This window comes from Sus scrofa, chromosome 8, assembly GCF_054392235.1.
Source record: "Sus scrofa isolate SSC_HxYL_T2T_F1_AM1 chromosome 8, Sscrofa_HxYL_maternal_Yorkshire_Landrace_v2.0, whole genome shotgun sequence".
Classification (NCBI taxonomy): domain Eukaryota; kingdom Metazoa; phylum Chordata; class Mammalia; order Artiodactyla; family Suidae; genus Sus; species Sus scrofa.
Genome location: NC_139390.1, coordinates 3,822,841 through 3,838,337, shown reverse-complemented (window position 1 = coordinate 3,838,337; position 15,497 = coordinate 3,822,841). Strand labels below are relative to the sequence as shown.

Genomic DNA, 15,497 nt, shown 5'->3' with positions numbered 1-15,497 from the left:
AGTGGGGGTCCGATGCCTGCAGTCCCGCCCACGCCTGGCCCTGCTCGTCCTCACCTGGAGGCGAGGCCCCGGAACCTCCCTGAGCCTGTCTCCTCGTCAGTCATTTGAGGTGATTAGCCTTTCAGGGCCTGTAGGCTGACCCCCAGCGTCCCCACCGCCGACTCGCAGAAGGAAAGGTGTCGCTCAGCTCACTGAAAGGCCCGTTGGGGCACCAGCCCGAGCTTGCACTGTGAGCCCAGGACTGCTGGGGACACAGAGCTGGTTTGATTTTTTTTTTTTTTTTGCTCACTTTTTTCACTTTCTAGAAGCCTCACTTTTAAAGGCTTCTAGAAAGTAAAGTCTGAATGCTGTCTGAAAAGTGGCTCAGTCCCTTAAATAAAGCTGATTTGTCTACACCTATGGGAGCGAACCTTTGGGATTCTTGGTGTTCGTTGCTTCTGTCCTAAACCCTGACACTGTTCTGACTGCTGAATTCTTGCTGGAACAAGGGTTTGGAAGTCAGCACGTAGCTGCCGCCACAGGAGCTGGGGTCGCCGTGGAATGGAATAGACGTCAGGCCTCGCTCGCAGTGGCTGTCGACAGGCTGCTGGGCTGGGCTGCCTGGCTGTGCTGGGAGCAAGAGCCCGGGGCTTGCCTCAGAGGCCCCTTTATTTAACTAACAAATGATCTCCCCACACTGGAACACCCAGCTCTTGGGTGGGCTGTCCCGCTGCAGGTGCACACGTGCTCTTAATTTGGCTGTGAACCCTGACCTCTCAGATTCCCAGGCCTCGAGCCCACGACTGCTGGAGAGGGTGTGGGAGGGGTCACAGCTTCTCCCATAGCCGCTTAAGGCCCTCAAGTTAGATTCTTAGGATTCCCGGCTGAAAGTGAAGTCTGGAGAACTACTCTCCTGAATAGGGTCTTTCAAACTTTTTTCACCCTGGCGTGCAGAAGGAAATACGATGTTTATGTTGTGGCCCAGCATGTGGCCATGGGTGCAGCAGTTTGACGATGGTAGATGGATAGATAGATAGAGACAGAGAGAGATGGATAGAGAGATAAAAATTGGATGGATAGAGACAGAGAGAGAGATAAAGATAGAGAGATAGATGGTACAGAGAGGGTAGACAGACAGACAGACAGACAGAGGTATATGGCCTAAGGCTTCATGAAACAGTCCCAGCCTCTCCCACGAGCAGAGGATTCTGAAGTTTCCGGTTCTGCTTGTTCCCAAAAAAGCTGGTGCTGATCCTCTCTGACGGGGCCGTGGTGCAGTGATCAGCGGCGGGCACCACGGGCAGCGTGAGGACTGCTTGTCTGTTTTCGTTCTAGGCTGAAGAGCCTGTCATCCACTGGGGCAAAGGCCAAGGCCACCCCCATTCATGGAGCCCAGGGCCTCTCTCATTTACCCCTTGGAGTGGGTAGTGACCCCTCTTCTCCGCAGGAGGAAACGGAGGTCCAGAGGCACGGTGACCTGCCCCAAGGTCACATGGCTGCCCGAGCATCAGCCCTGGGTTCAGGCTCCGTCACCTGCTCCAGGGCGCCTGCACCTCCACACGGAGTTCTTTCCGGGGGTGTGGTCTTGGTCACAGAGCGGTTCCCGAGATGCAGCAGCACCTGAGGAGCGTATGCTGCGCGTGTCAGACTGGCAGGTGGTGAACTTGGCACAGAGGGCACGGGGTCTGAAAGAAAGGGTTCGAGGATTCCACTGCTGGGGCCTTTGTGACATGACGTGGTTGGGGCCTGATGCTGAGTGCTGCCCACTGTGCTTTGATGAGACGTCTGCTGGTGTGGCCTGTTCTTGGAGAAGGGCTTGACTGTCTTCTAGAATTCGGACCAAGTAGATCATTGTCTGTATTTGCAGGGCTCGGCGCACAGCAAGTCCTGAGTGAGGGTGCGAGTGGGATTAAGCACGGGAAAACCGTGCGTTCATGCTTTATGCCTTTCAGTCCACACCCGGGGGTGGTTTGCGGTGATGAGTCAGGTGCTAATAGTTGGGTAAAAGCTCAGGTCGGAGGCAGAGTGGGCATTGGGAAGGTTGCCTAGGAACAGAGCCAGTTTTGCTCAGGACCTGCCCTAGAAGCTGGCGTTTCAGAGACAACCGTTGCTCCTTTCATCTTCAGGGACCTCTGGAGCGGGTCCATCTTAGCACAAAGAAAGCCACAGAGGCCCCTCGCCCAGTGGCACGCCTGGGTGAGCGGTCCAGACCGCTCCCACTCCGGAGCTTCGGCTTTTTCTGCCTGATCACATCACCGTCCCCAGAGCCACCTCTGCACCCTTGACAGTGGGCCCGCCTGAGCCGCAGAGGCTGGTGGCGCTGCCCTGTGCATGGTGAGCAGAGGGCTCCATGTGCACGTCCGAGGGCTGGGGGCCTGTGATCTGGCCCGCGAGTGTCCCGGCTTGAGCTGTGTGGGTGTGCAGATTCAGCGACAAGGTCAGAGGCCACCTAGGAATTGTCCTTCCTTCTCAGGCTGGTCTGTCTGGCCGCTAGCGCTGCAGGGCACCGTCTCGTTGGTTCGCGAGTTCCTCTGGAACGCCCTCTCCTCTCCCCCCACCCTGGCGCCTGATGCTCCCCCTCAGGGCACCCACCCCCGAGAGCCTCGGCTCTTCTTGCTGCTCCTGTAGCCAACCGAGCTTTGTCAGCCCCCTCTGTGGCCCTCGGGGCTGGCCGCACGCGTGGCTCAGGCTCGTAGGTCCAAGAACGCCTGTGTTCCTGAGGGGCCCTTTCCTGAGTTTGAACACATTGAATCCAGCCCGAGGCTCACTCGGTGCCAGCCTCCCCGCCCCTGTGGGCTTGGGGGTGCTGTCTGCCAGTGGTGCAGAGATTTCAGGGCTGAGGCTTAGATTGACTGGCTGATGCCCCCTTCCTGGCAGGGGTCCTGTTGCGTGTGCCTGTCACCCTTTCCGCTCACACACAGATGGAGGTCAGAACAGGGTCTCACCAGCCGTGCTGACTCCCAGTGTCACAGCTTCTCCCAGTCAGGGTCCCTGGTTTGTGAGAGGTCCGAATGTGGTCATTTAACTTATGAAAACACTTCCCACTGCTGTCAAATGGCAGAAGTATTCAGAGGCCAAAGTGGGTTTTGTAATGGCTAATCCTGAATTAATAAAAGCATCAGGTGGAACATTCCGTAGCGCGATGCATGGTTCTGGAAGGCCATTGGTACTACGTGGAGGTCCGGCAAATCACACTGAACCTGTAGCTTAAAGGCAAGGTTCAAGGTGAAGTTACTGTTGGGAAATTGTAGTTGCTACTGAGTCAGGTTTCGGGGTGCCTGGAAACTCCTCCGCAGAGGGGTTGTCCTTCTGAGCACGCAGGCATCCAGAGCCACGTCTGGCCAAGAGGGGCCTCTTCAGGGTGCGTGGGGGGCAGGAGGGTTCCAAGCCTGCAGATGGGAAACCTGCTCACAGGAAGGGCCCAGCCAGCCACGGGGCACCAGCGCACAGCTGGGCGGAAGGTGGAGCCCGTGTTCTAAGACAGGTTCACGTTACTAACCTCCTGCCTGCAGCCCCGCGAGGTGCCGGCCATGTAACCTGGGCTCAGGTCAGGGGGGCTCTGGGAGCACCGAGTGGGGCAGGGCTTGGGCCTGTTAGTGAAATTTGAACTGAGATTTATATATAACTACCTTCAGATTTTCTTCTTTTTTTTATTAAAGTGTGGTTGATTTAGAATGTGCCACTACCTTCAGTTTTTTAATGAATGCAGTTCTATGTCGGGTGTTTAATGCTGCTTTACTTAATCCTCACGAAAGTCTAAGGAGGCTGAGTAGTTATTTAGCCATGTCTGTATTGACTGCTTGTCTTGAGTTTGAGGGGCACAGGGGGTTCCATGGTGGGGGTGGGGTGGGGTTCAGGGCTGCTTTCTAAGCCACCACAGGGGACAAATGCTCTTTTTTTTTTTTTTTTTCAAATGCTCATTTTAATTTAATTTAGTCTTTTAAATTTATGGCTGTGCCCGTGGCATAAGGAAGTTTCCAGGCCAGGGATCAAATCTGAGCTGCATCTGTGACCCGCGCCCCAGCTCCACTAGTGCTGGATCCTTTTAACCCGCTGCACTGGGCTAGGGATCCAACCCACACCTCCACAGCAACCCAAGCTGCCGCAGTCGGATTCTTAACCCACCGTACCATAGCGGTGACTCCCACAGGCTCCTTCTTAGGAACCAGTCAGGATGGGAGAATCTGGGCACAGCTGGAAGTCGGTGATGTTGGGCCTCGAGGGCCCTTGCCTTGGGGCCTCCCAGCTGGACGGCCTCTCGCCTCAGGCTGACAGCCGGTTCCTGCAGCGCCTTCACTGGTGGCTTTCTCACCTGGAGGTGGAGGTGGCGCTTGTTCCTCCCCGAGGAGCAGATGCAGCAGCGGCCAGCCCTGGTTGGCCTGCCGCCCAGCCTGTGGGGGGCCGGCCGGGTCGGAGTCGGTTCCGAGGAGGAGGCTGTGCCTCCTTGCCCGGCCGGGGAGGCGGTGGGCTCCCCGCCCCAACGCGGCCCCCGTCGCCTGCAGACCTGGGCAGGCGGTCCACTTAGGCCTTGCTGGATAAGAATGTTTTCTGGAAATTGTGGTGGCTTGACAGGACACTGGTCTGTTCCTCTGACTTCGTGGGGAAAATAGATACGATTTGTGTTTCTTGTCTTTTATAAGCCACTTCATTAGTTTAGCAAGGTAGAAAGACCTTTTTGGCATTAGTTGAATTGGTACCTGAACCTGTCTTTTTTTTTTTTTTTTTTTTTGTCTTTTGTTTTTTGTCTTTTGTTGTTGTTGTTGTTGTTGCTATTTCTTGGGCCGCTCCCGCAGCATATGGAGGTTCCCAGGCTAGGGGTCGAATCGGAGCTGTAGCCACCGGCCTACGCCAGAGCCACAGCAACGCGGGATCCGAGCCGCGTCTGCAACCTACACCACAGCTCACGGCAACGCCGGATCGTTAACCCACTGAGCAAGGGCAGGGACCGAACCCGCAACCTCATGGTTCCTAGTCGGATTCGTTAACCACTGCGCCACGACGGGAACTCCAGAACCTGTCATTTTTGATGGGCAGTGCAGTGACACATGTGGTCCAAGACAGAAAAACAGCCGTGCCTCGAGGGAGAAAGGTCCTTCAGGTCTCCCTCTCGCGGAAGGAACATTCAGCAGTGGGCCGCCACTGCCCGCCCCTTCCTCGCACACTCATCCGCGGTGCCCTGTGGGGAGTGGCCTCGAAGGGCTCGAGGCAGGGAAGGCTGTGTGGACACGGCAGGATGGCAGTGGCGGGGCTTCTGTGGGAGCAGGACGGAGCCTGGCGGCAGCTTCCTGAGCTCCCTCGGGAGCTGGGTGGCCCTTCACTCGCGTGAGTGGTGCCTGATGAACCATGCTGCTGAGAGTGAACCAGGAGGTTGCCCATGCCGCTGAGAGTGAACCAGGAGAGCGTTGTTCGGATCCTCTTCACAGCTGGTTTTTGAGTCTAAAGGTGGCTTAAAATACAGTCAGGCGTCCGAAAGCTGTTGGTAACGAACGGTTTTCCAGTGAAGGGGAGGTGGGAGGGGAGCGGGAGCGTCAGGGCGTTGCGCACGGCTGGGCTGAGCGGTGCTGCCTGGAGGAGGGCGTGAGACGTGAACACCCTCCCTGCTCAGAGACTGCAGACCAGGGCCTCTGCCTGAGCAGAGGAGCGAGTGCAGCGACCCTGGACTCTTGGGCCAGAGTCTGCAGTGCTCGGTGGGGGTCCATCCCCACTTGGTAACTGTTAGGAGAGCGGGGTATGAGACCGGAGAAGCCCAGCCGAGCCCGGGGCCCGAAACAGCCTTCCAAGGAAGGGGTTATCTAACTGAGCTGCAGGGGAGTACGTGTGGGGGAAAGTTTTTTAGACATGTTTTTTTTGGCGTTCCCTTGATGGTGCAGCGGAAGCGAGTCTGACTAGTAACCATGAGGTCTTGAGTTCCATCTCTGGCCTCAGTCAGCGGGTCAAGGATCTGGTGTTGCCGCAAGCTGTGGTGTAGATCACAGACATGGCTTGGATCCTGTGTTGCTGTGGCTGTGGTGAGGCCGGCAGCTGTAGTTCCAATTCGCCCCCTAGCCTGGGAACCTCCTTATGCGGAGGGGGCGGCCCTAAAAAGCGAAAAACAAACACACCGAGAAAACCATGTGTTTCTTTGAAAGGTACATTCTTGGAGTTCCCTGGTGGCTCGGTGGGTTAAGGATCCCATGTTGCCATAGGCTGGCAGCTGCAGCTCCGATTCGACCCCTAGCCTGGGAACTTCCATATGCCATGGCTGCGGCCCTAAAAAGACATAAAAGAATAAAAGAAAGAGAAGGTGAGGGTCCTGCTGTTAGGGTCTGGTGACATGGGCTCCTGACCAGGTCAGTCTCGCAGTGTGAGTCCAGCCCCTGAGTCAGCGGGGCCACTGAGGGCCCGCGGAAACCTGTGGCAGAGCGGTTTTCCAGGGGGGGTGGAGAACGCCCCCCACCAAGAGAGGATGACCACTTGTAGCGGGCCGAGTCCTGGCGAGAAGGCGGGTGAGCCCCCCTGACGCCGGGACATCCTGAAGCGGGCTAGGAGCTTGTGGCCCACGTCCTGGCAGAGCTGGCCAGGTGCTGTGCCGGAAGCCAAGGGTGGAGATGCCCTGGGTGGGGTCCCTGCCCTTGGCCAGTGTCGGCAGAGACAGGCAGCCGGTGTTGTGATGAGCGCCAGTGGAGAGGGGAAGCCCGGAGCAGGAAAGGGCATCTGGCTGGAGGGGGGTCAGGACACACCCTCAGATGGCACCGCTGCCGGGCGGGGCCAGGGTGGGCTTCAGGGGGGGGGGTGTCACAGAGCTGCCGTTTGGTCACCTTGCTTTGTGGCCTGGGCGCAGTCCAGGGGGAGGGAATGAGACCCATTGACGTGTTTGACCACTTAAGATGGCATTTGTTTGGTGGGTTGAATTGTGGCTGTTCCCGATCGTTAGGGGAATACATATCTGTATGTCCCTTTCCCCCATCCGATGGCTTGTTTGCATTGTTAAATACAGGCTCAGTTTCTTGTAATCACATTTGTTTGGAAGAATTTGCTTTGTGCCTTTGCTGGCCCTCCTGGGAAGGAGAGTTCCTCCTCAGAGTTCCGGGTCCGTGTGTGCTGAGCCAGGCATTTCTGGGTGGTCTTTCCGTCCCCCCCAGACCCTGAGCTCATCCGTCGAACATCCAGTGCCTGCCGCAGAGTAGGTGCGCACGAAATGGTTGCTGCATGCAGAAGGACTTGCTGTCAGGGATTCAGAAACTGGGCGCTGCAAGCTGAGAGTGCTCTTTGGTGAGGTGCGCGAATTGGCCTGCAGAGCGAAGGCAGGCCAGCCCACCCCGGCTCCCTGGACCCCGGTGTGAAAGGGACTCACCCGGGAGCATTTCCAGGGCTTGGACCTGAGCTCAGAGCCCTGACTTTGTGCCGGAGGAGCTGCCTGAGAGCCTCACGCTTGTCTTCCAGGATCTTCACCTTATACAGCAAATCTCTGCCCCTGGACCTGGCCTGCCGCATTTGGGACGTGTTCTGCCGCGACGGCGAGGAGTTCCTGTTCCGCACGGCGCTGGGCATCCTGAAGCTCTTCGAGGACATCCTGACCAAGATGGACTTCATCCACGTGGCGCAGTTCCTGACGCGGCTGCCCGAGGACCTGCCCGCCGAGGAGTTCTTTGCCTCCATAGCGGCGGTTCAGATGCAGAGCCGGAACAAGAAGTGGGCTCAGGTGAGGGCTCCTTTCGTCCCCTCAGAACGGTGGCTCGCCTCTGGTGTGGGAAGCAGCCCCCTCGAAAGCAGCTCTCGCTGGGGCAGTGAGGTGGCCTGGGGCTGAGGCGTGGCCCTGCCGCGGGGGGTCATGGGCAGTCGTCTCCTCTTGGGGTCGCCGTCCGAGGAAGGGGCCAGAGGATAAAAAGCCTTCCTGCCGATTCTGAGGTGGCCTTGGGAGGTCAGAACTTCTGGCTTCCCTCACGCTGTTCTCTGCATGTTGGGTGGTATTTTGTAAGCCAAGCCACTGGCCCCCCCCCCTTTTAATGCCAGAGACAGAAAGCAAAGGGAACTAAGCCCAGGCATTGCAGAGGGGAGGAGGGCCTCCCGGGGGTGGAGCGGCTGAGCTGAGAGCACCCAGCCTGGGCCTCCTACGTTCCTCCCTCTCCGGACACCCTTGTAGCTTTTGTCCCCTGTGGGGTTGGCCGGTGTTGATGGCCCCCCACGTATCACCAAATACCCAGTTTTCACATTTCTAATTGTTTCCGCATGTCAGCGGCAGCTTCGTCGTTTGCTCAAATAAAGATCCGAAGAAGGCCTGCACCGCGCCATCGGCCGAGAGAGCTTTTAAGTCTTTTCCAGGAAATAGGCTGCTCAGCTTCCATTTCTCCCCCCGCCTCATTTCTTAAAGAAACGAGGTCTCCTGTCCGTGGCAGGTCCGGCAGTCTGGATGTGGTCACATCCCTGGGTGTGGTTAACGTGCGCCTTCTGTTCGGTGTTGCCTGTAAATGCACAGATCTGATGGCCCCGCAAGGTTCCAAGTTCTTAGGTTTGGCCCGATTATTTGGGGGGATCAGACTTTCTTTCTTGGATCTTATTAGCAGCCCCTTTTTTTCTGAGAACAGCTTCATTAATTTTCATGCCATGAAATTCACGCTTTTAATTGTCCAGGGCAGTGCCTGTTTATTCAGTCACCAGAGAGAGGGTCCCTCTCAGGGGCTCCTTGTTCCGCCTCCCGAGCTGGCCCTTCTCGTTGCCTGTCCCTTACGTGATGCTCTCTTTGGCTGGCAGACTCCCTGCCTGCCCGTCTGGGTCTTTGGGGAAGGAGCAGGGCCACTGTGATGGGACCTGAGGTGACACTGTGAGATGTCCCCTGGGTTTTTGAGGGGGGGAGTGGGCACAGTTTTGAGTTTAGGGTGATGTGAGTTGCATTTCTGAAATAGATGCATTCAGTTCATAAAGAGGAATGAAGTACTGGCTCATGCTGCAATGGGGGCGAAGCTAAAACATGAAGTGAAAAGCCAGACCCCAAGGACCGCGTTCTGCCTGGTTCTGTTCATGCGCAGCTTGAGAAACGGAAGTCTAGAGCGACAGGACGCAGACGAGTGGCTGCGCGGCTGGGTGCGCCACAGCCTCGGCCACGCGGGCTCCGAGCCGAGGCCGAGACCCACGCCGAGGCGCGTGGCCGCACCGGATCCTTAACCAGGGAGCGAGGCCAGGGATCGAACCTGTGTCCTCGTGGACACTAGTCGGGTTTGCTACCCATGTGCCTCGACGGGAACTCCACGGGCTCCTTCTTGAGGTGATGAAAACCTTTCTAAAACTGACAGGTGACGGTCGCACACTTCTGGGAATGTACCAGAACCCACGGAACTGTACACTTGACCTGGGTGACTTGTACGGGATGTAAATTCTATCACGATGAAGGTGTTTTAAAAAACACACTCAGCTCGTGTGTGACCAGGCCTGACTCTGTAACTAGCAGGGAGCTGGTGAGAGGGCCCAAGAGCCTTTTCCCATTAAGAGAGACGGGCTGTGCTCGACGGGGACGGGGCCCACGTCCGGAATTCGTATGAAGCGTCTCGGGATGGCGGCCGCAGAGCGCGAGGCCGAGTGGGGCCGCCGAGTGCAGGGCCTGCTGGCGCGTGGGCCGCAGCCACGGAGCTGGCCTGGGCGACTTCCCACTCGGCCGTCTCCCGGGAGTCACTCACGCATGGGGGTTCCGACGTCCCTGCAGAAGGCCAGGGCCTATCCCAGTGGCCGTGACTCAACACGGAGAGCTGCTCCCACCTTGCCTTTCCAGCTCGGGTAGCCCCGGGCCTGGTGACCTGCCTTTGTATTTCTCGGGTCCTTCCTCCAGCCACTCCCGCAACCCCAGACCCCAGGCGCTCGCACAGACGGAAGCGTCGACCCCGGATCTGCCATTTTGCTTCCTGGCTTTAGGTGGAAATTACTGGTAAACCAGGGCAGAGGTCACTGAGCAGGGGGACGGCCTCCGACGGCGGGGCACTGATAGGGCGTAGCCTGAGGGTGGGCCTCCAGGCTTTAGTCAGCACAGGTCCCGTGGGAGTTGTGGCTTACGCACATTTCTCTGAAATGCTGTGCTTAAGGCTGAGGCCCCGGTGAGCTTTGCAGGGATGTTCAGTCCCTGTCTGGTGGAGGCTGAGGCCCCGGGGAGCGCTGCCGAGGAGGTCAGTGTCTCACTTACTTGGAGACTTGCATCTACCAGCAGCCCTCCTGCGCAGTGTATTCGAAGGCCACATCAGATGTTTCTGCTTTAGCCCTTGTCATTTGTATTTCAATTAACGTGGCCTATTGCCTGGCCCAAGTCATTTAGCACTGGTGCCACAAAGGTTCCCTTGGCTTTGAAATCAGAGAAATCTGGGTTTGAATCCATAAGAGCTGTTTGGCTTGTAGAAAGTCTGTTGTTCAGGTAACTTAGGATGTTGTGTGGATTAAAGAGCCGCTGTGCCGGAGGTGCCTGGCGCCTGCTCTGTGTGGCTGGAGCGGGCGTGCAGTACGTGGGGCCTGTTAATGTCGCTGCTGTTGTCAAGCAGTCACAGTGGAATGCTTAAGAAAATACAGGTATTAACCAAGAGCCGAGAGCAGAGAGGAGGGAGCTAAGCCACGCTGGGAAAGCTCGGGAAGGCATGAAAAGAGCTGATGTCCCTGAGGCCTTAAAAAGGTGCCCAGCTTGCTGGTGAAGAGGGGGACAGGCGGTGGGAGCCGCTCCTGTAAAGGCCTGGGAGGCAGGTTAGCATTCTCTCTGCAGTGGGAAGTGCAGGGGCTGCAGCCAGATTGCGAAGGAGAAGCCCCCTGTACCCAGTGGTGCCTCGCGGCTGGTGGGAGATGGTTGTCGTTCATGAGCCCAGAGACAGCATGTCACATCGCCCTGCTGGAAAGATGAGCCTGGGGGTTCCTGTTATGGCTCAGCAGGTTGAGCACCCAACTGCTATCCATGAGGCTGTAAGTTCGAGCCCTGGCCTTGCTCCGTGGGTTAAGGATGCAGCATCGCCACGAGCTGTGGTGTAGGTCGCAGATGCTGCTCAGATCCCATGTTGCTGTGGCTGTGGTGTAGGCCAGCAGCTGCAGCTCCAGTTCAACCCCTAGCCTGGGAACCTCCATGTGTCGCAGGTGCGGCCCTAAAAAGAAAGAAAGATGAGTCTGGATGCAGGAGTGGAAGAAGGACCAGGGAGGTGGTGGTGGGCAGGCCGAGGCCCGGGCGGCTGTCGGGACCTGGTTCAGTGTGCTGTGGGTCACCCCTGCTGTCCCTTTCATTCCCAGGTGCTGACTGCGCTGCAGAGGGACAGCCGGGAGCTGGAGAAAGGAAGCCCGTCTCTCAGGCACTGAGGAGGCAGGTGGACTTGCGCTCGGCACGAAGCTGATCTCCAAGTGGCACCTGTGTTGTTTCAGGCGGACACCCTGGCAGCTCCGAAGAACAGGGGCTGCTTTCATGTTTGATTCCTAATACTGGAGTTGGCCTTAAAACAAACAAAACTTTAAAGCATTAAACCACGGCTTAGCCTTAAGAAGCTCGTGGAGCGATGGCCTGGTGTCGCCCTGGCCAAGCACTGCATACTCTGCATGGTTAAAATAGGGCAGCGGCTAATTCCCGCCCCTCGTTTCAGCAGAAGTTCATTAAATTGTAATGTTTTTACGTCAGCTACTGGGAAGTACGTTACAGTCTCTCGTGGCCAAGGTGCATGAGAAATGTCATTGGGAGGCCTCAGGACGTCCCTGGCTTGTGTTTTCATGTTTTAGTGAGAAAGGGATTGCCAGCTTAGTCATGGAGACAGCCCTTTCCAAGCTGGAGGTCGTGTTCTGAAGCCCCTACCCCAGGGAAGCGGGCTCTCACAGGCAGCCGCCGATGTGGGCCCGGGCTCGGCACACGGTCTGACCTTCAGGCAGGCCAGTTACCTTGTTGCCTTGACAAAACTCCAGCACGAGGGAGGGTTCCAGCGGGCGTGCTGTCCGTGCGGGGCTGGTTCCTGCGCCTGTTGAGCGATGGCGCTGAGCTGGAGCAGGGAGAGACATGCCGCCGGCAGTAGAGGCGGAATTGGTGCTGGTGGGAGGCCGGACAAGCTGCCCCTCTGAGCTGGAGGGGCCCAGATCCGCCCCCCTCTCGCACCCTGCTCCTCTCTGGGCAGTGGGCAGGGACCCCCCCCTTGCGCGTTGGAGACGCACGGTTGTAAGGACTGAGGAGCGGCAGCACAGCCAGCAGCCCACGGGCCTGGCGGTCCTCCGTGTCCCCGGCGTGGCTGGCTCTCCCCGGGTTCCGTAGCCACATTTGAGTTCCAGCTGTTGCTCGGCTGACTTGGAAAGCTTGGTGTCGAGGACTGTGGTTATCCAAATTCAGAGACGTGAGCAGTCTGCAGAGACGTCCAGAGGGCAGGCAGGTCTCCATGGACACAGGTTCCTGCGTGCTACTGAGTTGGGCTCTGGGGCGCTCTGTAGGCCGGGTTCAAGGGCACCTGCGCCCGCAGCCCTTCCCAGCCACCGTCCCACCCCCAGCGAGGGCCCGCGGCTCTGAGCTGTGGTGGGGAGCCGTGGGAGGGTCGAGCCCAGCAGTGGCCTTCTCGTAGGTTTTCTGTATCTGCCATTCCCGCGATGACACTTCAGGTGCAAAGCCAGTTGCTGTCCTTGTGACTCCGTCCTGGGCCGTGTTCCGTGTGTGGTTGTCCCTCACGTTCCTGACAGCTCTCGAGGAGGTTCCCGAGCATCCTGTGCACCACTTTCTGCCTCAGCCTTTAAACGCCGACCCGCCCGACCTCTGGGGGAGGCGTTCTGTCTCCACCGCGCCCGGCAGCCTTCCCTGAGGGCGCGGGGCCGTGGTTGACCCCGGCCTGGGGGACGGGCCGCCAGCCCCTCCCGCTGCTCCTCGAAGATGCCCTTGGTTTTGTTCCGTGAGGTGGGCTTTCTGTTCCTGAGAGATGTATATATTTTCTTACTGTACATAAGATGTTCCTTAAGTGCTGGCAGAAAGCGATGCGGCGGGGCCGAGGGCCGTGCTTCAGAAAGTGTTAGTGGAGCTTCACGCAGTCAGACCCCAGCCCTGACCGTTGTCGTTCAGCTTGACTAGCATCTCTTTGGGATAAGACGCTGCTGCAGTACGTTTTTAAACAGGACTCCAGGCCAATCCAGAGTACTTGCAAATCTTCAGTTCTGAGGAGGTTTTTGTGACCTGTTCGGGGACCACACGAGGTCTTGCTGGTTTGCTGTGTCCACTTCAGAGGCCGGGCAGTTCTGAGTCCCTCTCTGGGGTCGCCACCCCTTCCGCGAGGGCAGGGAGCTGCCAGGCCACCCGGGGCTGCGTTTCTCTGACGTTCTCGTTTAGGAAAACGAGAGACTGACCTTGAAATGCTGCCGCCTTGGGAAGCCAGCCCTTCCGCCTCCCTACGCCACTGATTTTCAGAATGTGAGACTTCAGGTTGGGACCTTGGTGCAGCTGGCCCTTTAGAGTCAGAAGCTATGTCCCCACCAGTCCCTGAAATCATATCTGGAAAAAAGGCTCACTTTAAAAAGGTACTTTTTAACTGCTCAGTTTTTGACTATTTTAAATAGTTGCTGATAGGAAACTCCTGATAACACTTGCTACTTATCATGTTTTAATTGCTTGTACAGTTAACCTTTAATTTTATTTAGTAAAGTGTATCAAACTAGGGCTTTTTGAATTGTACATATGTGGTTTTATTAAATAAAAGTCATGTAAAATTGTTACTTAACGTGCACTGCACTTTGGTTTAAAGCTGGCGTGTTCACCTTGAAGTAGGGAAAATTTGACCTTGAGCATCATGCTGCTTGAACATTTTAAAACCCAGTGCATCTCAGTTAAATAAACAAAGGTCTATACAGTTAACGGTAATTTGGAAATTGCCATAATGGGATTGGAAAGTTAGAGGTACCCTCCCAGGCTGAGGGGAACCTGGCCTGCCGCTCCTCCAGGCCACGTGTCTGCCACACTCAGCTGCTCCCAGCCCCACACATCCTCAGGCTCGCTCTGGGCCAGTCACCCGGCTGGCTCTGCGCATTTAACCCGGAACCTGCTCGGAGGCTCGGGACGTTAGCCGGGTGGCCGTGGCCTCTTCCCTGGGCCCCTGAGCCTCCATTCCCGTCTGCGGTCGGGGTCAGCAGTGCTGCCCTGCTGAAGTGGCGGGGAGCGCGAAGCGGTCCTCCAGCTCCCAGAGGACCAGGCAGAGCCAGGCTCACGTTGTCGGTGTGCTCGTCCTTCCAGTCCTCGGGCGCCCAGAGACTGAGCAACTCGCAGGGCCATGGCGCAAATGTCTTTGGCCCCAACCCAATGCTGAGACACAGTGCCCTGCCTCTCCACCTGCCTCGCCTCCCCAGGCGCAGTGGGAGAGGGTGTGTGGGGCTCCAGGGCTTCCTTCCTCGGAGGCATCTATCAAAAGGGAACATGTTGCTATTTCATGATCAAATGCTCGCCTGTAATCTTATTGGAAAGAACTTTGTTATGAAATAATCAGAAGATTATTTATCTTCTAATTAATGGGAACATCTCCAGCAAGAGGGGATATAATTTGAGGGAACACTGGTAACTTTGCTGCTTAAAGCAGTGCCAGCCTCCTCCGTCACTGGCCTGAAGGCTGATGAGGAAAAATGTTTGCTAACAACTCCCCTCACTGCTAACGTCTGTGTGCTTTGATAAGTACAATATTATAAAAGCGTGTACTCAAGCTCTGGCGGTTAGAAGAGAAATTTTTGGAGTTCCTGTTGTGGCACAGCGAGTGGGTTAAGGATCCAACTGCAGTGGCTCCAGTCCCTGCGTAGGCGTGGATTCAATCCCTTGCCTGGTGGAGTGAGTTCGAGGATCCAGCACTGGAGTTTCCCACTGTGGTTCAGCAGGTTAAGAACCCAACATAGTGTTCCTGAGGGTGTGGAGTTGATCCCTGGCCTCGCTGAGTGGGTTAAGGATGCGGCTTGGCCACGAGCTGCGGCAGAGGTCACAGATGCTGGCTCAGATCTGGCGTGGCTGTGGCCGGCATCTGCAGCTCTGATTCAACGCCTAGTGCAGCAACTTCATGTGCTGCAAGTGCAGCCCGAAAAAAAAAAGGAAAAAAAGGGACCCAACATTGCTGTATCTTTGGCATAGGCCTGGCCTGGAAACTTGCATATGCTGTGGGTGAGGCCATTAAAAAAAAAAAAAAAGGATTTTCATCTATTGGCTTCAAAGGGAACACGCTTTATTATTTTACTCTTTTTAGGGCCCCACCTATGGCATGTGGAAATTCCCAGGCTAGGAGTTGAATCGGAGCTACAGCTGCCAGCCTACACCACAGCCACAGCAATGCAGGAATCTGAGGTGCATCTGTGGTACCACAGCTCATGGCAATGCTGGATCCTTAACCCATGGAGTGAGGCCAGGGATCAAACCTGCATCCTCATGGATCCTAGTCGGGTTTGCTAACCACTGAGTCACAGAGCGAACTCCAGGAACACACTTTAGACAATAAAATCACATCATCAAAAGATGACAGTTATTGTGAGTGGGGTTGCCACCATTCTTTAAAGGTATTTAGCATCAAAAATACTTAGGATCGTTCTTATTCTTAAATGGAGGGATG

The 15,497-nt window shown here is 56.6% G+C and overlaps 1 protein-coding gene across 41 annotated transcripts in view; it reads left to right on the top strand.

Moving 5' to 3' along the window:
• The window catches only part of TBC1D14 (TBC1 domain family member 14), a 96,363-nt gene extending 82,728 nt beyond the window's left edge, over positions 1–13,635 (top strand). For all 41 annotated transcript variants that reach the window (XR_014812109.1, XR_014812108.1, XR_014812107.1 and 38 more), the window contains 2 exons: positions 7,402–7,660; positions 11,203–13,635. Coding sequence is in view for 34 of the 41 variants with exons in the window: in XM_084971519.1 (XP_084827645.1) it covers positions 7,402–7,660; positions 11,203–11,268 (325 nt within the window). In the remaining 7 variants the exon portion in view is untranslated. The remainder of the gene's footprint in view (positions 1–7,401; positions 7,661–11,202) is intronic.
• Positions 13,636–15,497: the final 1,862 nt, after the last annotated feature.